The 24,811-nt window shown below is 42.5% G+C and overlaps 1 protein-coding gene across 5 annotated transcripts in view; it reads right to left on the reverse strand.

The window, feature by feature from the left end:
• Positions 1 to 56: 56 nt before the first annotated feature.
• The window catches only part of nbeal1 (neurobeachin-like 1), a 38,577-nt gene continuing 13,822 nt past the window's right edge, over positions 57 to 24,811 (reverse strand). For 2 of the 5 annotated variants that reach the window (XM_086029695.1, XM_086029696.1), the window contains exons 9-54: positions 23,523 to 23,895; positions 23,300 to 23,406; positions 22,817 to 22,903; positions 21,407 to 21,490; positions 21,185 to 21,283; positions 20,538 to 21,109; positions 19,834 to 19,966; positions 19,515 to 19,634; positions 19,054 to 19,363; positions 18,886 to 18,971; positions 18,730 to 18,819; positions 18,464 to 18,641; positions 18,234 to 18,367; positions 17,442 to 17,601; positions 17,228 to 17,330; positions 16,992 to 17,151; positions 15,705 to 15,863; positions 15,449 to 15,608; positions 15,272 to 15,360; positions 14,403 to 15,008; positions 14,132 to 14,307; positions 13,730 to 14,018; positions 13,332 to 13,640; positions 13,097 to 13,246; positions 12,856 to 13,013; positions 12,304 to 12,428; positions 12,086 to 12,212; positions 11,822 to 11,970; positions 11,124 to 11,257; positions 10,936 to 11,037; positions 10,683 to 10,778; positions 10,482 to 10,606; positions 9,534 to 9,674; positions 9,308 to 9,438; positions 9,105 to 9,214; positions 8,828 to 8,945; positions 8,606 to 8,703; positions 7,288 to 7,404; positions 7,112 to 7,201; positions 6,461 to 6,570; positions 6,177 to 6,349; positions 5,878 to 5,972; positions 5,566 to 5,682; positions 4,525 to 4,686; positions 4,256 to 4,404; positions 1,687 to 2,478 (exon numbers count right to left, since the gene is read on the reverse strand). In XM_086029695.1, coding sequence (XP_085885821.1) covers positions 2,181 to 2,478; positions 4,256 to 4,404; positions 4,525 to 4,686; positions 5,566 to 5,682; positions 5,878 to 5,972; positions 6,177 to 6,349; positions 6,461 to 6,570; positions 7,112 to 7,201; positions 7,288 to 7,404; positions 8,606 to 8,703; positions 8,828 to 8,945; positions 9,105 to 9,214; positions 9,308 to 9,438; positions 9,534 to 9,674; positions 10,482 to 10,606; positions 10,683 to 10,778; positions 10,936 to 11,037; positions 11,124 to 11,257; positions 11,822 to 11,970; positions 12,086 to 12,212; positions 12,304 to 12,428; positions 12,856 to 13,013; positions 13,097 to 13,246; positions 13,332 to 13,640; positions 13,730 to 14,018; positions 14,132 to 14,307; positions 14,403 to 15,008; positions 15,272 to 15,360; positions 15,449 to 15,608; positions 15,705 to 15,863; positions 16,992 to 17,151; positions 17,228 to 17,330; positions 17,442 to 17,601; positions 18,234 to 18,367; positions 18,464 to 18,641; positions 18,730 to 18,819; positions 18,886 to 18,971; positions 19,054 to 19,363; positions 19,515 to 19,634; positions 19,834 to 19,966; positions 20,538 to 21,109; positions 21,185 to 21,283; positions 21,407 to 21,490; positions 22,817 to 22,903; positions 23,300 to 23,406; positions 23,523 to 23,895 — 7,659 coding nt within the window. In that variant the 3' untranslated portion in view covers positions 1,687 to 2,180. The other 3 variants (XM_086029697.1, XM_086029698.1, XR_015086702.1) reach the window with 3 other exon arrangements.

The following is a 24,811-nucleotide window of genomic DNA, read 5'->3' on the forward strand; positions in this document are numbered from 1 at the left end:
TCTGTCTTCACTCTTCTTCACAAGGCTTAAGACAGAAAACGCCACACATTGTGTACTTTGAGTCTAAATCCAGACAACACTTTAATGATCATGTTCCATTAGTGTGTTACTGTTTACAAAGCAAGTACTGTATGTACATATTAGGGAGCCAATTTAAAACAATTTCTTACAATATGAGTACCTGGAAAGTGCAAAAGTACATTTGATAAACAGAAATAATAAAAATCATGCTGTACATTACATATTTATATTGTATTCATAAATAATCACAGATATACACATATCAATTTGATGACAGTCACAGAGAATGATGCAAAGATACAACACAGGCTGTCATTCGTCTTAAGTCACTTCCTCTCAGGAATACCAAAACCATGAGACCCACCCTTCGATAAAGGCACTCCGTTTGTTCGAAGTCTTACAACTCAATGTCAGATGCGAGTGAACAAAAAAATAAAAATAAACAAATAAAATCACAGGATCAAAAAACTGTAGGCTAACAACGTGTCGGAGGGACACTTTGGCTTAGGAACACAAACGCCACTGTCACCACTTTCATGCCCTTGAACTTACTTCTTACTCGCACACACAATACAGATCACACAGTCTCCACAGGATCTTTCGCACTGTGGCTTTTAGTGTCCAAATTGACAAAAACACTTAGTGTAATATGTACCCTGTTAACAGGATGGAAGTGTAGTGTGATTTAAAACAAACAAACCCCCAAAATATTTGAAGCAATGACGACATCTAACAGCCGGGGTAAGAGGGCGGCTGCAGGAAGACGGAAGGAGTATGCAGGTGAAATAATGTGAGGCGGCAAAACAAGACAAAAAGCACCCAACAAAGTATTGCTATTAACATCTGGTGGAGCCCTTGGAGAATTCCTAAACCGAGTGAGAAACAACAAAGAGAGATTGCAAAATGCTACTTTTCCTATAAATAAAAAGTTATCTTTGTAACTTAAAAACATTCAATAAACAAGACTACTTGTGTTATCTCTTGAAGTCTCATGTGCTGCCAATACAGCGCCACGTTGTAATTCTTGGCTTATGATGTGACAATTCACAATCCAAAACGCCATTTCACATGAGCACATGCCAAGCTACAGGCTGCATACGTGCATTTGCTGGAAAACAAGAAGCTCGATGCAACAGACGATACGACGACAACAAATGGAAAGGCCGAGAATTTTGGTCTTTTATGTGAGCTGTCTCACAACGTAGGGCTGCTGGGTGGCAGCCTCGAGGCAACAACCGACCTCACAGCACCCAAGGCAAACTAAAGGAGGGGCAAGGGAAAGGTCACTTGAAAATATAAACACACAAAAACAACTTGAAGAGGTGGTGGGGTGATAGTGAAAGCTTAAGCTGCCTCTGGATGCGAACCGCAGCGCCAGCGCCATTTGGTCAGTCCACAGCAAAGAAACTTAAGCACATTTCACTTGGTTGTGACAGAATCAGGCAAGCTGACATCAATGGAGGTGCGGCGGGAGACACGAATGGAGGATGACCATGGAGAGGGGTTGGGGGGGCGGCAGCAGCGGGGGCTTTGGGACTGGGGAGAGGGAGGGCAGGGACGGTGCTCATGCTAGATGATGTCCGACTCCGCCGAGGAGATCCTGGTCAGCCTCTTGGTGGAGCCCCACAGCTTCCGTGTGATGTGGCCTGAACGCAGCTGAGAGGAGTCGAGGTAGAGGAAGGCAGTAAGGGAGGGTGGGTAGAATGGAGGAGGAGGGGGAGAATAAGTATAAAGCCAAAAGAAACAAGGAGAGAAGGGGATATGATTTATGAGTGATTCGTTCTTACTATTTGATTGCTGGTAAAGCAAGAAATAAAACATCAAAGTTTGATTCACTTTGTTGTGAAAAGGTGAAAAGGGAAAGGTGTGGAATAATCACTGGACCAATTTCCGCGATCACAACTAAACACATTCTGTGTGTCATTTACTGTATAGCAACATACATATTACTTTAACAACAAAATAAAATTCTAGATCAGTGCAATATTATCAGCTTACATTATTGGAAAGTACCTCCTGCAGGAATATGGCTTGCAGAAGCAGCGATTAGTGTTGCGCATGATTTGTTTTGGACATTATAAAGTAATGACACTTCTGGTCTGGTAATCAGCATCCAAACAACACTGAAATGGGGCCAGTCGAGGACTGGACTAGAGCTGCTAAGGTTTGTGGATGACAGAGGCGGGGCTGAACACCAGCTGGTCTCGCTGGTGCAGTAGGCGAGTGGGCGAGCGAGCTCGAAGCGGGGCCAGCAAGGGGGAGGCCATGAGCGGCGATCCCTCCAGGCTCTGAGCGATGTAGTTCCTCAGCGAGTTCTTTACCTCGGCTGGCTTGCCCACGCCCACGATGATCAGCTTGCCATCCTGCAGGCCCACCAGGATTTGACTCTGCTCCTTGGTGACGGATACGCAGCGCACAGGCACGCGCATGGCCATGGGCTCCGCGCACAGCGTCAGACTGCAGAGAACCACAAGATTGTTCACTTGATTGCATCAAGAAGAGCAAATCAATGCAGTGACATCTAAAATCGTACAATGTGAAATTCAAACAAAACTTTCTGGAACAACACTTTTAAAGCGGCATAAAATTTCGTTTTATTTCACAATGTGCAATACATCATGTCAGCTGTGACATGTCATTTGATACCTCAGGACAGCGAGGATCAAAAGATGAATTCAGGCTATGTTTTGCAGTTTCGTTAGCTTTTGCGACTTTTTTTTTTTTTTTTAAGACAAGAAAGACTGCTACCTTGGGTGATTTCACCAGATCCACTAATCCACATTTTGTTAGGGAAATCTCTGAACGTTAACTTGTTACGTTCGTAACACTGATTGCTACAGTTTTAAAAAATACAAACAATTCCAGATTCCGACGTTAAAAGTGGCCAGTTTGGCGCTCTGTCGGGCCATCAAGACTCTGGCCAGCACACATTTCATAAATTAATATATTGCAGGGGCAGAGCCATGTGGCCCACCCAGATTGACTGCCCATTCATTGAAATTCATGAAAAAATATACACTTTTAAATTATTTGTAAATTATTAAATTATTTTTTAATTTGCATGTTGTGTTTTTTAGTTTATTGAATATTAATAATGGCATAATTGTGGTTGTCTAAGGAAGATCTGAACTTCATATTATTCAGTTTGTCATTTTATTTGAATATAGGATGTGTCGGGACAGGAGGATTGTAATCAGTGAGAGAAATATTCAGGCCCACCCTGATTTTTCCAGGCCCACCCACTAGCCACGTTCTGGCTCCGTCACTGATGCGTTGAAATCAACACTATCGTTAAAAAAAAAAACAAAAAAACAACAACAACAGAGCGTCCACATTGAACAGTTGCCCCTCTGCTTTCCACTGTTTATATCAGGGAATGCTTGGTGCATGCACGCTATTTTGTGTTGCCCCACCCTGCATGCGAGCTACAGCTGGCTAGCTAAGGTGGCTAAACTCAATGTGAGCCGCAAGTTTGTTTAGCATCCAGTGTAAACACAGCACAAGTTACAATTTTTCACCTCCACGGCAGCAAATAAGCTACAATTCTGACTAGCATTGTTATCACGAAGTGAGGATTGGGAGAGAGGCAGAAAAGCTATGCTAATTGCTAAGCTATCGTGACATGTAGTGGCAAAGCACCAAAATAAGTGATGGGTGACACAGTATACTTCAGGTCACAGATCACATAGCTTAGGCTGGAACCGTGTTATAGCGGAGACTAAGACGTTTTTGAGGATGGCATGTTGAAATCTCATAATATATTCTGAATCTGGCCACAACTGCGTATGAAATTGCAAGGTTGATGGAGTGAATATATTACAATATCAAATATTGAAGCTAGATTATCTAACAAACACATTTATCATTGATTATGGTTGAAGAGTAATGATTTTGTGTATTTGAACAATATGCATAATCATTTTTAATTTATTACATAATGTACTGCAAATAACTGTGCTGCAATAATGTTCTTGACAAAATCTAAAAACTAAGAAAATTCAGACAAATGGTTTTGGATGTGAATTTCTATAGGTTGGTAGCTTTGCATTAAACAACGCTTTAGCCAAAAAAAATAAAAACGTAAAGTAAGACGTAAAGTAAGCAAAGGCATAAAGCACTACAAATACAGCAGTGTCCAAAACGTTTGTCAGATGTCACCAACCACGCTGTTACTAGACATCAAAGTTAAGGCAGAAAATACAAAAAATGTGATCGATTTTAGGCTTGGATTTACCTGTAGAGGTCTCGAATGGACAAGTAGCCTTGCTCACTGCCAGTCACGACAAACTCCCCAGAAACGCACATGTCAGTCATCTGCTCCTTGAGAGGTTCACTGCAAAGGTGTTTCCCATTGACAGAGTAAAGGTGGAGGGCGTTTTTATCCTGCAAGAAGAAAACAAATCCTCAATCCATTTAGAAGATGTTATATCTTATGTTAAGTATAAGCTAACAAATACAAGTTGAATTTCCAGGATAAAAAGTTTATTCAAGCAATATACACACTTTAAGCGTTGCTTTGCCCTCCAAGCATGTGTGCACCAGCAGATGACCCTCCCAGGACACGGCCAAGTGCAGGACGGACAGGGGCAAGGAGCTGTCGCACGGCGGTCGCAAGCAACGCACGTACTGACCTCTGCGCACTGTGTGGATGATCACGACCCCATCCTGATGCGCACACACAAATGAAAGAGGCAGGAGCATTATGTGCACAAACCACCAAGGCTTAAACATTTGTCCTGTGTGATGGAATCCTAAGGAAAAATCTAAGCTATATAACGCTGGTGTCGGGTGGACATGTCGAAAATGACATGCTTGTGGAGCCATTAACCGTGCTTTGTCAAAGAGCGCAAGCCATTTTTAACACTTTATTTTGTTCAACAACAACCCATGTGGAGACTTAACAATGTATGAATTCGTGAAAAAAATATGAAATTGACAGAATTGGGACATAGGAGGTATCCACACACGCCATATGCGATATCCATCCATCCATTATGGATCTGAATTGGTAAGCCAACCTCTGCAATAGCAAATGGCTCTCCACCAGATGGTGCTGTTTTTCTCATACACATATTCTTGAAAATATATTTTTGGTAGATTTCCCCTTTAAAATAAATTGAAAAATTGTTTACCAAACAATTTACTGACTTCTTATTTCAAAACCAGTTATCTATCAGCTTGTTGTGTATACGTGATAATATAAGGCGATCATACATTTATATGGGTTGGCCCTCCACACAACTACGGCGTGGCCCGTGACGAAAATGAGTTTGACGCCTCTGATAGAAGGTGACTATCAAAAATGATATAAGCAGTCCTGTTAAACCATTGTTTTATTTAAGTTGTAACATTTTATTGTGCATCATGTAAACTATTTGCCCTCTATGAGGTTTAGTGCGTTGCAAGATATCAGAAGTAATAAAAGTGCTGCAGAATAGTCTGTACTCAACATGTTGAATTTGATGTGCTGCCAAAAGCACATCAGATGATATTTCGCGAGACAAAACTTGCTTTGACATTAACAGCTTGCGTCTTAACCCTCACCCGTGCTCCAGACACAGCCATGTCCAGCTCTGTGCTGATGCTAACACTGACCACCTCATCTTTGTGTCCGTATAACACCTGAACAGGTTTAGGATGCAGACCTACTGGAGCGGCACCCTACAGGAAGAGAAAACAGTCAAATACGTTGTCGTTGTTATGGGCAAACACATTGTTCTGTTTCTATATGTTATGTTTGATCACTCTGCTTCAGTATGCTGATGATCATTTTCACAGTCAAACAAGTTGCAGCAATAAATACGTTAACCTCGTTGGTTGTATGTAGTGACTAGGTAGGACCAATGATGCTCGAACCTGCTGCAGAACCTGCCACACCATGCAGGTGGTGTCTCTGGAGCCGGAGATCAGGTGGATTCCGCAGTGGTCTGTTGACAGGCAGGTTACTATATCTGGAGGAGATATAAAATGCGAGGAGAAATGCACAGGTTGGTAACCATCTAAAAAAAGTCTAGTTAAAAAAAACACAAAAAAATGCACCAGATTGGATATGGGCAATACAATTTTCACAAATTCAAAATCTTGTCGAAAGGCTTTCCAGAGGAACTGGAAATCAGGGTTGGCTCCAAACTTTTTCTTTCTATTATGTAAATTACCCATGTGCCGGATGTGCTGCCCGACCGTCTTGCCCTTGACAAGTGAAGTGACTCTGAGGCTGTTGTCCCAGTGCCCTCCGCTGAAGAGCAGCTTTCCATCGTGCGAGACCACAAACAGCCTCGTTGTTACCTCCACACCGGGAGCGAAAGGTCCTGACAGAAAACGCTGGGTCCTGAAGGCGATGAATTACGTATACACGCGCTTAGTGGATGAAGCGTTTCTCTCCAGCGTCAAACTGACTATTTGGCTGCATGCGTGTTTATGGCAGGTGTAGTATTCTCACTTGGTATTGGATACTGTGGGGTCCTTAATGAAGGTGAAGTAGTTGGAGATATTCTTGTTGTAAGGCAGCCACCCATGCGTCCCAAACAGACAGTTTTGACTTACTGTCACCTTGACAAAAAACATGCACAGGGAAAATGTGAATTCATTCAAAACAATTGTGAAATATTTTAGTCGAACAAGACTCACTAAAGTGCAAGTCAACCCAAACATATTTTTTTCAAGAATATGTTCTATGCAAGCCCACTAGTTGAAACAAGGCATTCTGATAAATATTGCGTTTGTGGAATAAGAGTTAATCCACCTGTTTTTAGCCAACTCAGGGGGCGGCCATTTTGTCACTTCTGTCGACTGATAATGACATCACAACTGCTCAGGGCTCAGGTAAGGACCAATAACGGCTGACCTGTTTTCTGAAGCTAAGCTGTGATTGGTGGTTACCTGAGCAGTTGTGATGTGATTTTCAGTCGACAGAACTGACAAAATGGCCCCCCTCTGTGATGGCTACAAAGGGGCGGATTTTGCTGCGTAACTCCTATTCCACAAACACAATATTAATCAGAATGCCATGTTTCAACTAGTGCTGTTAAAATATACTTGAAAAATATGTTTGGGTTGATTTCCGCTTTAAGTAGCAGGCTGCAATGCCGACCATTGTGTCTGGACTCCCTTGACTGATGAAGGAGTGGGACTGATTCTTTGGAACAATGGCCTTAACCAGTGGTATGTTGTCACTGATGCCCTGCAACAAACACAAGGCGAATATCAAAGTGAGATGTGGCATACAATGCTCAATAGTACACAAAGAAGATGGAAGAGAGGGCAAACCTCCACAAAGAAGGACTTAAGGTTGCTGAGGTGTTCAAACATGACCAGAGGACACGAGTCCAGCAGAGCCTTCCTCTTCTCCACTTCCTCCTGGGAAAGACGAATTGGATGTGGCTCCTAGTCTCACACACATACACACACGTAGACAGATGCAGTTATAATTAAATTCATGTGCTTACATTTTATTATAGAAATCTTCAATGGCAGTGTTTCCCAACCTTTATTGAGCCAAGGCACCTATTTTACTTAATGAAAATCTCACGGCACACCACTAAAAAAAAATACTGACGTAATAATGATCTCGTCTCACTTGACTTACTGTGTTAAATCTGATCTTATTAAATTAACTCATTTGATGCCCACATCGTTTTAAATCTTTTTTTTATAATCTACTAGTACACCGCCAACATAGAGTTAACTCGTTTTTTGTGTGCATTTCATGCCCAAGGCTTTTGATGCAATTAATCACAAAGTTTCAGGCTTGGGAAGCGTTGTTATGACGTGCAATCGCCAGCAGATGTCACCAGTGTCGTTTTTCAGACCTATTGCCAGTATGTAGCAGAAGCATAAATGTTTTGTTTTTGGCATCAAAGTTGTTTTTTTTAGAATTGTTTTGGGATTTTTAAATAAGAAAAGTACTGTTTATATATCTGAGGTGTCATAAAAGCAAAAATATTGGGGTCAAAGTTGAAATTGATAAGTTTATAGTTTATATATATATGTCTTTTGACAAAACCCTTGATTTCTCAGTTTTTTTTTCTAGAAACAGGATTTTCAGTGAAACTTGCCTATGTTCTACTGCGGATTACTCAAGAATGACAAAGGCTAAAACTAAACTTTTTTTTCTTATGAAAGAAGAGAGTCTACTCTTCCTTGTGGTAGGTTCCATGGCTATATAGTCATAAAACACAATATTCTGTGGGCCTTCAAAGATGGGTCAAAATCCTCGAAAATGGCAGGCACTGAGGAGCTTAGCTGCGCCGCGAATGGTTGGCATTGAATGAGTTAAACACAAAGTTGATATACTTGCGGGAGGCCATGAACTTATTCTGTTGTATGTGTGGCAACAGGTGGATACACCGGTTTATTGTACCTTCTGTCATCTAATGGAAGGGCATTTAAATGTTGTGCCTTTCACTGTACATAGCAAGCATAGACAGATGAACAAAGATATACTGTATTTGTAATTGATAAGTAAGAGTTATCTGTGATGATGAAATGAGTGAATTTGGATAATTTCCTGCAGTACCCCTGATGAACTACTGTGGGGTGCCACAGCACACTGGTTGGGAATCACTGATCCCGAGTGTTTCTGCACCTTGAGCAGCTGGCAGGGTGTCTGCCCAAAGTTGCTGATCATGCCTTCCAGGGCCTTTCGTTCCTTTTCATCAGTGATGGCATCGAGGTCTACTGCTCCTATAAAGCCAAGTTGGCATAAAATACAGAGACGGCAATGAATTTTATTTTGATCTACTTACATAATACCAGACAGATAGTGCTTGAGAGAATGAGATGGTGATGACCGCTCAGAATGCTTTACCCTCATATGTGCAGTAGTAGAAAACATTGAGGGCTTCCACTGCGGCGGGACCCCTCTGCTTGTAACCGAAGATCAGATCGATCCACTCATTAAGGTGTGCAGACACATATTCAGACTCCTGTCACAGTGACACAGACACACAAGTCCTAAAGCCTTGAAATAAGCATGTACTACAACAGCAGAAGATTACACTCTTTTTATCATACTTGTATGACAACAGACAATAAATAGCATAATGAAGCAGTCAAGGAGCACATGAACTAGAACAAAAGCTCACCAGGGCTTTGCGGTGTTTATAGATAAAGTCCTCAGGGGACTTGGCCCATTTGGGTAGAATTACATCATTTACTTTTTCTTTGGTTATCTGCCGGCGACCAAGGTCAAAGTCTAGGTGACAGCAGGGCACAGAGGAGTGTAAGTAACATTGTCTTACTGTAACCATGTGTATCACAACTTTGATTGTGTCCATTGGCGCCTCACCATTGTGGTTCTCAAGAAACTCTGGGAAGTAGAAGAACTCCGGTATAAGCTCTTTGACGTCATTGGGATTGTCCATGAGAGTCAGCCAGGTTGCCGGAATGGAGTGAAACTGGCGGTCGGCACAGTCAAACCTGAAGGCAATCAGAAACAAGATTATGTGCACTGGAAGCAAAGTGTCACCTACAGAAGCTGTAAACCTTGCAGAAGACTGAGAGCACCTGCTTACCGTCCACTCTGCAGTTGGATGTGCAGGGAGGTGAAGGGCTCAACTCTGATCAGATAGTGCATCACACCAGCTGCACTCGAATAGTGGGTGCCATAATGAAACTTGTCAATTGTTCCTGTTGGGTCCTCAAAACTTTCATATCTGACACCAGAAAAAAAAAAAAGCTCAGAATCAAAAGAATTATGTTGCTGTTGCAGTGCGCTTCAATACACATTTGCAAGAAAAACTACTGTATGTTAACCCTTTCGAATTACAATTTATTTGTGAATAAATTGGTCCTAAAATGTGATCTCATCTTCACATCAATAGACAAACACAGTCTCTTCCAACTAATACCACACAATTAGACGTTTTCGTCTTTTTACTGAACGCAACATGTAAACATCACACTGCAAGATGGAAAAAAATATGTGAGCCTTTGGATTTAACTGCTAACTTAACCAAACATTTCGTGTAGCTTCAGATCAGACCGAAACTATGGTCAGAAGGAATTTTGGACCCTTACTTTTCAAAAAACTATTTCACCTTAGCACTATTCTTGGGATTTATGGTGTCTGACACTCTCTTGAGGCACTTCTGGTTCAGGTCAGGACACTGGCTGGGCCACTTTAAGAATGCATATTTTCTACTCTTGAAGACATTCTGTTTTTGTTTTAATTCTGTCCTTTGGGTTGTCATGTTGCATCATCCATACTCTGTCAAGTTTCAATTGGCAGACAGACAGTTTAAAGTTCCCCACCAAAATGTCTTTACAAACTAGAGAATTCATTTTCCCGTCAATGGTAGCAATGCGTCCAGGCCATGGGGTATCAAAGCAGCCCCAAACCACCATACTTCACAGAAAACTAAGTAATTCCAAAAGTTTCAAGTACTTTTTCTGCCAACTGTATAATATATTGTAGATACTGCCCACAGATAATATACACAATACAGATAATTGAAACATACTTTTCTCGAACAGCCTTAGCATTGTGGTTGTTCTGTACTGCCACTGGCTTTGACAAATCCCTGAATACAAGGGGATCAGAAAGGTCCAGCTCCTTGGAGGTGTAGTCTGCCAGAACCCAGGGAAACTATTAACAAAGGTACAAGGGTGGTAAACCATTTGGCAGATCCTTCACTGGTCTTGTATTCAGTCAGTGAACATACCACAGGATATTGAGCCAGGTCGTTGTATGTTCTGCCAGCAATTGTGTTGAGTTGCATCAGGTAGTCAAAGTTGGAAATCTCCCGGTTGACCCATTTCTGTGGACAATTTGATCCAAAAGGCAGTTGAAATACTTTGCATTTCAGTATGCTTGACAAAGTTGTCTATTTTTAAACCTGGAATTACAGTGTTTCCAGTGTAATGTTGTCGATTAATACTAATGAGAAATCGATCCTGTACAATAAAGTTCCTGACCTGCGTTAATCCGGAGGCCTTAAGGAGCTCTTGTGGAGAACGTGTTCCATACAGACTGAGGGATCTCAGTAGCAACATGCGGTCATACACCTTATTTCTTGCCTGTAAATTGGATTACACAGCAGCTACTGCATTGCATTTTATCAAGAGGTGAAGGTCAGACAAGTTTAAGAAAGCAGATAGATTACCTCTTTCTTGAAGTTGAGAAAGTAGTTGGTTTGGTCAATTAGGAAGATCTCCAGAGCGGAGCGTCGCAAATTATAGCGCCGTAGATGGACCTCACGGATCTGACTCAGGGGCCATTTAAAGTCATGGCCCACACCTTCAGTAAACACGGAAGTAAACTCATCATGATTGGTGTTAAATAATGTTCAAACACTAATTCAAATTAAGTTGGGACGTTATGTAAAATGTAAATAAAAACAGAATACAATGATTTGCAAATATTTTCAAATTAATGTGCAATCTAGTAGTCTAGTACTCTGCTTTATAATTGTATTAGAAGGTACGCAAAGTGAACTTTTACTACAAGCTTCCATCTATTTACATAACCTGAAATGTTTTCATATTCGGGGGTGGGTGGACCTTTCTCAAAGTACCCATGACCCCTGTATCCCCACAGGATATCTCCTTCAATATGTGCAATAATATATTTTTGCTCTGCCGATCATCGTGCACCTACTCGGTACATATGTACCAGTGCCTAATGGCCTTTTTTTTGCGTTATCTTAAATTTCTGTATAGATTATGTATTAATATGAATTAAATATTTTAGGCATTTGAGCATGTATAATTTGGTGCAGTCTCAAATTAGGATTGTTCTGCCTTTTTAGAAGTCTGTGATCTATTAGCTGAACTTAGAACACAACAACACAAAGAGACACACCTTCGTCCTTCTCTTGGCTGCTGTCGTAGAAATAAATGTGTTGGTTCGTGAGTTCCAGGCGGCCGGGAACTACGTCGACTACTGTCACCAGCTGACAGTCTTCCCACAGAATCAGTTTCTCCTTTTGACCTGCCTCCTCTGCTTCAATCCTATAAAACAACATGGAAAATATTATGAAACCATTAAAACAATTTTAGGCTTATGACGATCAACTATGCTTCCGTGATATCAACTGCGGGACAACTGCTCGTGTAAATTACTTACTGGTCATTTGCTGCTGCCAGGTCATCCTCTGGCAGCTCTAAGATGTCATCTTCCAGGTTGGTGACTTTGACCTGCTTCACAGCCTCAAGCAACAGAGATTCCGGGTTGACAAACTGCTGATGGACGCCTGAGCAAAGTCACGTATGTTAAAATATTAATAAAAAAAAAATTGACATTGTGAAAAATGTTCATTTAAATCAGGGAATTTTGTGTCCTACCGAGGTTGTCTCGCAGGGCACTGGCCTCCCTATAAGGGTCAAAGTTGTAATTACGGATCAACTTCAGCCTCATGCGGGAAAAGTTCTCTGCGCTGGACAGCTTCCAGTGCATCTTCTTTGGCTGCCTGTTACATAAAGGTCAAAGTTTCCTTCAACGTGATACTGCATCTTTAGTGTGAATGAGCAGTCAAATTTATTTCAGTGGTCACATCTGCCATCATCATCATCATTATCAATTATGTGCATTGAGCACCTTGAAGGTAGAAATGCATTTATACGGTGAAACTTTTGAAGTTGTAACATTCTGATTTTGAACAAACATTTTCAAGAGAAGTTTGTGTTTGAACAGTCATGCATGACAACATTCATATGAGCTGTAAGCCTTTTGTGAGAGACATCAGTTTCGCAAATATCAAAGGATTAATGGTGGATGTGCTTTTTCTCAAGCTATTTTGCATATCACAAAAGGAGGACCGCTTTTATGGATGACATCACGGTCAGACTCTAGATTGTGGTCGGCTATTCATAAATAGAAGAAATGCAAATCACTACCTTTCAGCCCAGGGCCCCCTCTCACAAACAAGGCCCCGTCGAGCAGCCTTCCACTGCCTGAGAGAGGCACTGTTCTGGCTGTGTTGTTGCTTTAACATGCTGTTGTACCTCAGGTTCTCCTGACGACTTTGGCGGGAGAATGGCTCAACAAAATGTTCCTGACGTAAAAAAGGAATGGGTGACATGTTAGAACACAATTTTTGTGTTTTGTTGGAATCCAACTTGAAGGGTTCCGATTAACCTGGAAGGACATCTTGCTCTCTCCCCTTTCTCGCTCTCTCCGATGCAAACTGACCATGGAGGCCTCATAGCACTCCTTCCAGTAAAGTGCCATACTCTCATGTCCCTGACTGAAAGTCTCAATTTCATATTGCTTCATGTACGGAATGATCTGAAAATAAATTGGAGAGACTTCACTAATACTGTGCCGACTTCTAATCATCTCAAATATATCAAAGTACATTTCAGTCTCGTACATATTTATCCAGATAGACACGCCACTCAGGTGAGTTACAGTATAACTGAAAATCCTCAAAGAAAGATGGGCTGCCGTTGGTATCAGGCAGTTGGGGCAGATGCAGCTCCATATAGAGGAGGCGGTGAACTTTGGAGAGGAGTGTTCGCAACAGGGGAACCAGGAAAGAGTATGTTTCCTCTGTCTTCTCCTGGACAGAGCGCCGCAAGATGCACTCAACCTTGCCCAGCAGGTAGCAGGCCTCATCCTGGCTGGATACTTCCTTCATTTGCAGAACAAAATTCAGCTTAGCAGTGGCTATTGCACACACCTGTGGTGTCAGAAAAATAACAATTGGTTTTATGGCAGAAGTTCATTTTTGCTATTAATGACAAAAACAAAATAAGGCCAATGTTTTACCTCTGGGTCCTCTTGCGCCATGAAGCCTAGCAACAATCTCAGTCCAACTTGGGAAAGCTGGAACCACTGGGTGCCAGCAGAATACCACACCATGAGACAGTCCATCAGTGTCACAGTCTCCTCCAGCACCTTCTCTGTCCACAGTGCTGGGTTGACCAGGCCCTCAGCTTGCAAGAAATCTTGGACCATGTGAAGTAGACGGACCGCATTCTCCGTGTGTTGAGGCAACGTGACAGCAGATGCCTCACGGTTGTCAGTCACAGCCGATTCCAACATACGCTCCATGAGACTAGAAAGAGGGTGCGCAGATGTGATTACACATTTACCAAACCTGTAAGTGGAAGCACTTAACCTGCTCCTGTAGTAATTGCAATCCTGTCAGCACTCTGGTATAAAAGAGACCTGAGTTTGATTTGGTCAACGGAATGTAGCAGCTCATTGGTCGTTCCCAGTTTGGTGAGCGCTGAAAAGACTTGGCCGCGCTCCAGCCATGCCGAATCGTCAGAACCTTCCACTCCACGCCACATCACACACAGCAGTATCTCGAGCAACATACTGCACAATTCTTCCTCAGCACGCTAAGAAGGTGATGACAGATGAAGTAAATTCATAAATAGAAATAGGTTTCATTTCTTCACGACAATGTAAGCTTTCAAGCAACCCTTCCATTCACCTCAGTATTATTAAAGGACTCCCCCAATGAGAGGTTGTCACTGAAGAGGAAGGTGTCTTCAGTCAGTGGGGCGGTCTGATCTATACTTCCAGAGTTGCCTGGAAAGGGCTTCGGTGCTTCTAGTGGCGAGGGTGTGCTGGGCATACTGCCAGGTGTCTGGCTGCCGCTCTCCAAGCCCTCGTAGGTCTGCAGGTGAGACAGGTCAAGCGTCAAGCCTCCAGATTTTCCCACTAGCCAGGGCTTGACTTGGATTTGTGGCTCAGCCGAAGCGGAGGATGACGGAGTGTCCAGTAGTGAGATGACATCGCTGCTCTCCATGCTGTCTACAGAGCGAGTGTCACCCATGCTGAGCCACTCATCCTCTAGGCGGTCCAAGCGGCCAGCACTGCTTGCCCTTGTTCTACGGTGTAGCGGCAGTTCCAGGCGGTTATTATTGCTTCCGCTGGGTTGGTTCAAGTCCAGGCTGCAGGTGCTGACTGTGTCTGCACTTCGCGATGGCAATGAGCCTTCACCTCGCATGTAGAGTCGTGCAAGGGTATCCTGCCAACACTGCTGCCTCGAGATTTGGCAAGCAGCATCTTGTTGGGACTGAAGGAGCTGGTACACCTAAACATAAAAGGGACATGAGGTAAGATTTTGCTCTTCTGGGTAAACATTTAATAATTTAGGGAGATTTTTTGGGAGATTATTTTTGGTCACTTGTGGGGTTATCTGACATTTAAAAAGTTGTTTAAGATGTTATAAATCTTCTCTTTATGTGGACCAGGCTTTAAGTATGATACAATTCCTATTCCTGATACAATTGTCTAACATCTCTTGCTATAAAAATAAGAATAACGGTTCAGAGGAAATAGTTTATGCTTCCTCACCCTCTTGCAGACAATGAGACGTACGCTGGGTCCAGTTCGATGAGTGAGCTGAACTAGTGCCATCAGATCCTTGTAGTTCACCACTTGATCTTAAGATTATAAGAACACACATGCAGATTACACTTGGTTCTATTCATGTGACACACAATTTTTATTATTGTGATAGGAAAAGCCGACCTGTATGCAGGACTTGATTGAGGAGACAGCGAATGAGAGTTGGCGTGATGTGAAGATCGGAGAAGAGCAGTGACAGGCCGTTGTAACCGACCTCCCTCAGCCTCAAACGCTGCTTGTTTTTCTCATAGATGCGGTCGCATCGCAACATGCGCTCAAATAGCTGCGCAGATTTAGGTATAAAAATTCAGTGAATTCTACAAGTTCTGAGATGAATGGTGGCAATGTTGTTTTTCAGGTGGAGTTGGCTATAACCCACCTTGAAGACAAGTTCTCTAAGGCGGTCAGAGTGTTTATTGTTGAGCAGAAGAGCGTAGCAGGAGTCAGCTGCTCCGGGCTCAAAGAGGAGCAGAAAGAGCTGGTCCCTGGACGGACTGCTCTGAAGGAGGCTGAGTAACATCTCTAATAGCCCACAAATCTTCAACACACAAAAATACCTTCCAAATTAGACACTGATGAGAGAATACCTCTGTAATGTTTTATTCTCTGACATATTTCTGCACTACAGTGGACCTGCGCTATTCGTGGGTGATAGGGATGTGTGTGTATAACATAATATATATAGTATATACGCGAATATGTGAATCTGCGGGTGCCGAACCGAGTAGGTGTGCTTCTGCTGTAATCCACTTACTAAAGTTAATGTTGCAAATCTCAAAGTGGTATTTTGTTGTATGTGTTCATTGTATATGTTTATACTTTAAAGATGGCTGTGTAATGTCTCAAAGTCAGTGTCAGATTGTAACACATTACAGACAATAAGTATAGCTAGGTAGCCTAAATGATACATATTACAAGCTAACGTCAATTTAACTAACTGTCCCGATTTTATGTTTACAGAGAAGAAAATGTCTCAAAATACTGAAGGACGAAAGAGAGAAAAAGGATGCCTGACGTGAAATGAGCCAGTAACTTCCTGTACCCGCAGTGCTACAGTAATTCCCACTGGGAACCAGTCAATTATGTTATGAAAAAAACAAGACAAAACAAAACAAAACAAAACGTCATCCTACAACCTCAGCCAAGAACTTATGTTTGCATTCCTATTTGTTTTGTTATTATTACTAGTATTATGTTTAGAATTATTAAGTGTTTTTGAATCTTTATATGAGCTGGGGAATGGACTAAGGAACACACCAGTAAATGTTATTGCAGTTCTGGAAAAGAAAAATGTTTTTTTTTTCTCACATTTATAATTAATTCAAAGTTTCTTGTAAGAATTCATTAACCTTAATGGCAAAATTAAGGCATAATGCAGGAATGGGATATCTATGAAGCAAAACTGTTGGGAATTGATGGAGAACCTAGCTACACTTCATCCAATAACCAGTATTACCAAACAATATATAGATAATCTAGGAAGCATATGCCGGTAGTCTAATGTTAAAGTGCTAGGAAAACCTAGAATAAATGATTTAAAATGGGACAAATGAAGGTAACTAGGCTCCAGCTCACCCGTGATACAAATGATGACTAGAGCTATAGGAACTAGATGGATAAAGGCAATTTGATGACAGTTGATGCTGTGTCATTTATAATTCCTCACCTGATCTTCATCCCCAATGGCAGCAATGTATCCAATAATGCTGTGCATCTCCTCCTGTGACATGCCCTTGCTGATGTAGTACTTGATGAGGTCGCAGAGCGATATTCGGATGTTCAGAATGTCATCCTCGCTCAGGTCACTCTCTTTATTACTGTTTTTCCTAAAGTGAAAAGCCAAGTTTGATTTTCTGCCAGGTAAGACTTGATTAGCCATAAAGTTAGGGAATAGAATCTTACCCATAATAAAGGCGTACAATGTCCAAAAGGAATCGGACTCCATATTTTTTACGGAACTGCTTCCTGTTGTCTTTGATGACAGTGGTCATGTACTGTATATGACCTTCAAAAGAACACAAGAGATCTCAGAACTACTAAAAGTATTCTTAAATGTCCCAAATTCACGATTTTAAATGTGCAAGTGTAGTCTTTCGTTTCAGTTTTAAGATCTGACCTATGCGTAAAGGGAAGTCCCCTTTGTTCCAGATGTTGAAGTTGAACAGCAGATGTGTGTGAAGTTGTTGCAGCAGGCCCTGGTTCTTCTCATACGTCACCTGCTCTATCAGTAGCTGCATAGCTACAAGCACACTGACATCAATGTGTCCCGCTGGAAGCTGAAAACATACAAACAGAATATACTGTGTACTCTATATGAATTCACAACAAACCAACTCACCAAAACACTAGACCGGGGGGTCACTGGAATGGATAGAGAAAAATTGTTAACTATATTTTTACTATTGAGGTGGTGGTTTTGCCAAGCTACTACCGGTATTTACTGCATTTTTAATCCACGTCTCCATGGAGACTTTTTCTTTGCCATTGTCCAAATACTGAGTCAATTATACTATACTGCACACAAAAACCCCCCTTGGTTTCTGTAAAGGACTGAAGAAACTAATACGACAAATGGAAGGAAGCTGCAAAACCTAGAAACAGGGTTTGCATTTTTGTATCCATTACTCAATTTGTGATCACTTAATTTATTCATTCCTCCTGTCTCAAACTATAATCCACTCTACTGAGTGAGTACGGTTACATAGAAATGGCTTAGTTAGTGTTTGATGATAAAACACTCTGTGGAATTCAAGGGCCCATAAGTGCTTCAGGCACAGAGCAATTTAAGTTGATGCTAGTGACCTTTTGATCACACACTGAGCTAGTGAACTTTAACACAGCGCCAGCATTCCTTGCTGGGCCTACCAGACACTACTGTGAACGTGAAAAATTAGCCTAAAACACACACCTTCTGCAGCAGGGCTCCTAGAGTAGCAACACCATGCGAATGGAGCAGATTTTCCTGGTTTATAGCATGCCTCTGTAGAAAATGCTTCAGCACCAACAGTAAAGTAGCCACCAGGTTCTTCTCCAGGCGTGCTTCTAATACAGGATTTCAAAGATGAAGATTTCGTCTGCTGCTTGTGAACACATTGTGCTTGGACATACAGTATATTTACAGGGTGATACCAAACAAACCTGAAGCCCTGTTTGATGGGAGAATGACCCATTCTCCATCAGCGGGAGTGGTAACATCTGGGGTGATGAAGTCTGACCCAGTTGAAGCGTCACTATTCTGTTGATCGGGGGTCATGAGAGCAAGTTGCTCTAGTATAGGAAACAGCACTTGCAGCCCGCCTACGCAATTGATCATATCCTGTCAAAGACACAGAATACAATAAAAACAACATCTACTTTTTGTCCACGATCAGGAGAAGGTGACAGAATTTTAAGGAGGTCCTAACCTTGATGTCCCAGTTAACAACTTTCTTCCCAGTCAGGCGTCCATGAAGTTTGTTGGGGGAAAGATCGAGACAGATTGGGTTTTGGCATGCCTGTTGGTTTAAGTTTAGATGAGACTTGGTACGTAGTGCGAATTATTTTAAAGAGGAAGGAATTACCTTTGGTGAATAATGCAGCAGCAGTTTGCTTGAAAGGTCACCAAGTTCTGACTCCTGGGCTTTTAAAGGAGACATACAGTTTGGACCTGTGTAGAAACAACATGTCATTCAACATGATCTACAATTACTTTCTAGTCTTCCATCAATACATCATCTCCATCTGTTTACCAGCACTACACAGCGTTTTGATGTGGTTGGGCTGCAGGGCTTCATGGAACACCATGACACTCGCCAGCTGACCCTGCAAAGATGTGGGGCTTCCCCATTCACTGTCCTGGGTCCCTGCTGAAATGAGCTTTGTCACAGACTCAGGCTTTCCGCTCAGTAGTCCGCCCCAGGTGTGTGGCGAAAGGATGCTACCCAATGAGGAACGTGTGCTGGGTGAAGTGGCTGAGGAAATGGGGGGGTCAGGGATCTGGGAAGGTGGCGGGGTTGTGGTCCGGTGGCCCGCTGAGCCAATGCAACAGGAGGTAAATGGCTGTGGGAGGGGGAGACATCAGTGGGAGTAAGCATTCACGTGGGATCTCACATTCATGTATAATACACACCAAATAACTAAATAGTGTACATTAACTGTACAGTATGCTTTAAAAATGTCTGATTCTAACTATTGCGAGTGTCGGGTTCACCTCAGTCATGGTGGGGTACTTGAGGGGCGCAGATAGCTTCTGCTGTCCATCCACATAAATGTAGACGAGGCTCTGCCCAAATGGCCTCTTTCCAGGTACGTGCACCACACCAATGCTGTGCTGTTGACAAGAATAGCATTAAACCCATACTTATACTGCCTGTGTTGATGTGTAGTATCCTTTAAAGTCAAAACGTTATTGACAGAGCAGACAATATTTGGCCGATAAACTACCCTTACTTTACACATTGCTCATTGAGCAATCTTACTTATTACAGCTTTTTGCTGTACGCAGTGTACAGTAACAGAATGTCACTCACCCAGAGGGAGTCACAGAAGCAGTTGTCAGGCAGCATGACGGTGACATATTCCTTCTTTGTGCAAACAGCCACCACCAGCACACCCGCAGAGCTGATAAAGGCCTCAAACCCTGTGCCCCCTGAGGTAAAAAAGCTGCACGGGTTGAAAAATGGGGGAAAAATGTTCTTGATCAAACACATGTTCTTATTTGTTAGGGATGTCCAACTCAGTAAGCTATGCGGTTTATGAATTGTTCTCTAATATGTACAATATTTACACAACATTTATCTAGTATCCAAGAGTATATCAAGTCAAAATGCTGTAATGCACATGCCGAGCTAGTAATGTACACTGTATATCATAATAAAAGACAATATGCATCTCTCAACACCATATGGCTCAGTTCGAGAGGGTATGACACATTAAGTTTCTTCAAAATCATGAATGAACTTGTCAGTACTGTTAATGTAGCATTTCCTTCAAGGATACAGTATGTTGTATATGTTCAATAAAAGAATCAATACGTATGGGTATACATGTATTTTAAAGTGGAACAATTCCACTCAATTCTTTTTGATGCACAATCTATAAATCGAAACCAATTTTCAGTTTCCCGGCTCAAAAACATTGTCAAGCAGAATCAAGACTACTCATTTGAAGTTGTTGAAAATGGTGTTCCACTCTCTGGTCTCCCCCGCCCCCCCAACTATGCTTTTTAACTAACCTGTAGAGCTGCTTTCGCTTGTCTTTGCTGATTGGACCCAACTGATCCTGGTCCAGGGACAACCAGGCTAGGAAGCTGAAGGCAGAGCCTGGCCAGCGCTGCACTGTTGGAACTACGATGCCAGCCATGCTGGGCGACAGATCAAAGTACTGCATTGCACTTTCCAGACCCTGTTTACGTACCATGACTAGGAGAGCTTTCAGAGCAGGTCCTACATAGGGGTGAGCTTGGTTGGATACTGGAGGTCTGAGCAGGTGCAGGAGTCGAAGGAGATCCCTGGCACTCAGGGACTGGGAGCCAAGAGACCCCACCAATCGCAAAAGGCTCTCTGCACAAACTCGGTGTAGCCGCTGGTGGCACTCAAGGACAGCCAGCGCTCTCAAGACCATGGCAGCATTGACACAGGTGGTGCGTGTCTGCCGATTGAGGCAGATGAGGCGACAGAGCCAGTCAGCAGCAAAAATCTGCAACTCGGATGAGTCCAATTCTGGCAGCCACTGGATGAGCAAGAGTAAAGGCTCCACATTGCTGATTCCCAAGAGGCCCACTGACGTGTGCTCACCCTCTACTGCCTACACATACACCCAAAGACACACAACCCATTACAACACAACCTACAGGAGCGGCAAAACAAGAATTAGCCTCACCATGTTCATCAGCTCTTTAAGGAGGTGTCGAGACGGCTGGCCGAGCGAAACGAGGACTTCATACAAGTGATTATAGCCAATTCTTTCTTTGAACACCTCCTGTGAGGTGTTAGAAAAAAATGTTGCTTTTATTAGGGAGTTATTAATAACAAAAAATGATACAGCAAATGCCTTCCATCTGCCTAGGCAAAATTGACATGATTTGATTATACGATCCTTTACCTTTGCAGCTGGTGATTTATGCATCACTGTGGTTAGGGCTTTAATAGTTGCTACAGCAAGGGAGTCTAACCGTCCTTGTATCACCTGAAAAAAAAAACTGCATCAGCGATGTGTTTGAAAACATTTACACTATATAAAAACATGCAGACAATTTAAATCCACACGTACAAGGTAAACTTTATTTACTGAATAAAAAAATTAAATGAAAGGATGGCGGTATTTGGTTTTGATCAAAGTGAGTGGCAAAACATGAGTAAAATCATCAGCAATGGTTAGAACTAACTGTAGAAGCTGCAGGAATCAATGTTTTTACTGCAAGTGTTACCTTGAAAAAAAGTAATATCTTGGTCACAAAGAAACGGAAAAAGAAAACACTCATATACACACACAAGCAAAAACATGCATAGTTACACACAAAGCCAACCACAAAGTCTTCATCACAAAAAACACAGAATACATGCAACCCACACACCAGAAGCCAAAACAGAAAAAACAAACACATCTCCATCCAGCTCTGTCCTGCTCCTGTCCAACAGGTGCAGTGTTCTTCGCCTGATGTTTCAAGAGAATAAAACATGCAGCTGAAAAGAGTTTGAATTTTGGACCAGCTGGAGTGGGACTGTGTTGATAATGTCAATGAGCCCAAATCCCCTCACACCCTTGAACTCTGGGAGGACAAACACTGCTCCAATGTGATAGTATTCAAATGAAATCCAAAATAAGTGAGGAAAACCAATACAATATATAGGGGAGGGAAGAAACAGAACAATGCAATCCAATTAAATGAAGCTGGCTGACAAAGCTGTGAGGGAGGCATAGAGGTCACTCCTCAGCAAGACTGCAAAGATTTGCTGTCACACTATTCATCACTTTGGTGAATTCCAGATACAGAATTGATGCGTTTTGTTAATCTGTCCATTTGATCTATACTGCAAGTGGCTCTAGCGCTGCTTAGATCCTGTGTATGTTAGGTTATGCTGGAATTTAACAGATGATCTTGTAAAGAAACAAATCATCAGGCTGCATCGTCTGCCTCTTCAATAGTTTTCGACTTTGCTAAAACAAAGGTAAATTGATGTATCTGACGAACCTAGGTCTATCCACCTTTCTTCAGAGGTGAGGGCTTAAAACTAAACTAACCAAAATGGCACCTCTGAGAGTAAGGCCAGTACAAAGTGCTGAAAGACAATAGTGGAACACAGAACAGAACTTTTTTAAGCCATCCATGCAAAAGCAAAAGGTTTCATGAATGTGTATGCCTAAATCTTACAAAATGTAATAGTCATATTCTGGGCAGGGTCTGGTGAGGGTCTTGCTGTGGAGTGGCCAGTGTCTCTGGTCAGGTAAGGGGCGAAATGGATAGCAAATGGGGGCGAGGGGTAGGTTGAGGGGGGACTTTCTCTGTTGTACCTGAGTGTCTCTCTCTCCTGTCAGTAACCTGTTGTTGGTTATATCTTTCTGGTCCTTGTCTGCCGCCGTGCACCTAGCGTTAACCAGCTGACACACACAACAGGCAAGATGTCAGCATAGCGCGCGGGGGAGTTGAGAGAGCAGGAGAGAGGAAGGAACAAAAGTTGGTGCAGGGGAGGAAGGATGTAGTGAGTAGAGCGGCAGGTGAGAGGTGAGAGGACCTGACCCTCCGTGGGGGGGGGGTCACTGTGGAGGAGTGATGGTGATCCAGCCGAGCTGTAGAGAGTTACCATGCATGCTGTGTACAATTTTTAAACTAAAAGCGTCAAAAGAACTAAACATGGCAAACAGTGCAGTGTGCTACAGATACTGTAGGTCCAAAAAAACACAAGTGTTACATTCACAAGAGTCATATACTCTTCAAACCTTCCTGCTAAATCAATCAACCATCAATTTACAGGCTCGAATAAGCTAGGAAGTTACCTTGCTATTCTGGAGCAGTCGTATCAGATGCTCAAAGCAATTACTGTTGAGGAAGATGGCTTGCAGAACTGGCCTGTCTGAACAAAGGAACATGTCCCTCATTGTGTCTGTGTGACAGTGAGAGACAAGGGGGTTGGGGACACAGACATAAAGTGATGAAAGTACTATGCAATTATTCTGCAAAAGTGAACAGTTGTAGCACATCCACATTTGATTGCCATACCTAGCATGTGCACTTGCAGTGCCACAAAGCGGCTCTCCCAGTGTCTGCCTAGTGTCGGCACTCGACCTTTGGCTTGCTGCTGCAGCTGCGGTTGCTGTCGAGCGGCAACCACAGCTGCTGGGTCCGAGTTGAGCAGCTTGAAGTAGTTTTCCAGCACAGAGGCAATTTCTACTTGCCGCTGGTCCGAACTGGCGGCCAGCAGGCACTGTACCACCACCCTCAAACAGCCCAAAGTCAGACATGCCTTCCGATCAGGGGCGTCACTGTCCCAGTCCTCTCCTTTGTCTGAGGAACAGCTACCCATGGAGCAGTCCACCAGCACCCGAATCAAAACCTCCATGGTGGCCGGAGAGACAGCAAGCAGTGCGTTCTTCTGCCAGAGGGATAAGGGGAAGGGAAGTTAAAGAGAGTTCGTTTTTAGTTTGTGTTTATAACATTATGTTATGGATACAAATTTGGGTTTTACATAAAAAGATGAGAGTGGGATAAGCGATCAATAGTTCAGCTTTTATTTGCAAGTATTTAGATCTGCATCAGATAACTTTAGATCATTGCTTGTGATGTTTTTTCATGTGAATGAAATTATTTGTGATGTGTTTTCATATCTGTTTTTTGGAACAGATGTAAAAGAAAAAAGTAAATAAGACTGAATATTTAGTTACAAATCTTTTACTTGCAATAACTGCATCAAGCATGTAGCCCTTACTTTTGCATTCTTATTTTGGAATGCTTGTCCACAGCATCTTTCAGTTTTTGATTGTTTTGAATGGTTATGTCTTTCAGTCTCTAACATTTTTCTATCACACATTTCAGTACAGTACTGTTTAAAACCAAATGCTTATGCAATAAAAGCTTAAATGTTTTACATTTAATTATGTTTTTTACATTTCATTGACCACTCAAATGGTGGCACGGTGATCGACTGGTTAGCACGTCCGCCTCACAGTGCGGAGGTCGTGGGTTCGAATCCGGCCTTGGCCTTCCTGTGTGGAGTTTCCCCGCGCCTGCGTGGGTTTTCTCTGGGTACTCTGGTTTCCTCCCACATTCCAAAAACATGCATGGTAGGTTGACCCTAGGTTTGATTGTGAGTGTGACTGTTTGTTTGTCCTCTGTGTGCCCTGCGAACCAGTTCAGGGTGTCACCCGCAGCTGGAATAGGCTCCAGCATGCCTGCGACCCTTGATGGGATAAGCGGTTTGGATAATGGACAGATGACCACTCAAGAAATGCTAGGCTATTTCAACATCAGTATCTGATTATGTTGAGCCGTGTCTTGTGTGACTGTATGGA

Source organism: Filicampus tigris, chromosome 1 (assembly GCF_054856515.1).
Source record: "Filicampus tigris isolate MCC_2025a chromosome 1, RoL_Ftig_1.0, whole genome shotgun sequence".
NCBI classification, from domain to species: Eukaryota; Metazoa; Chordata; class Actinopteri; order Syngnathiformes; family Syngnathidae; genus Filicampus; species Filicampus tigris.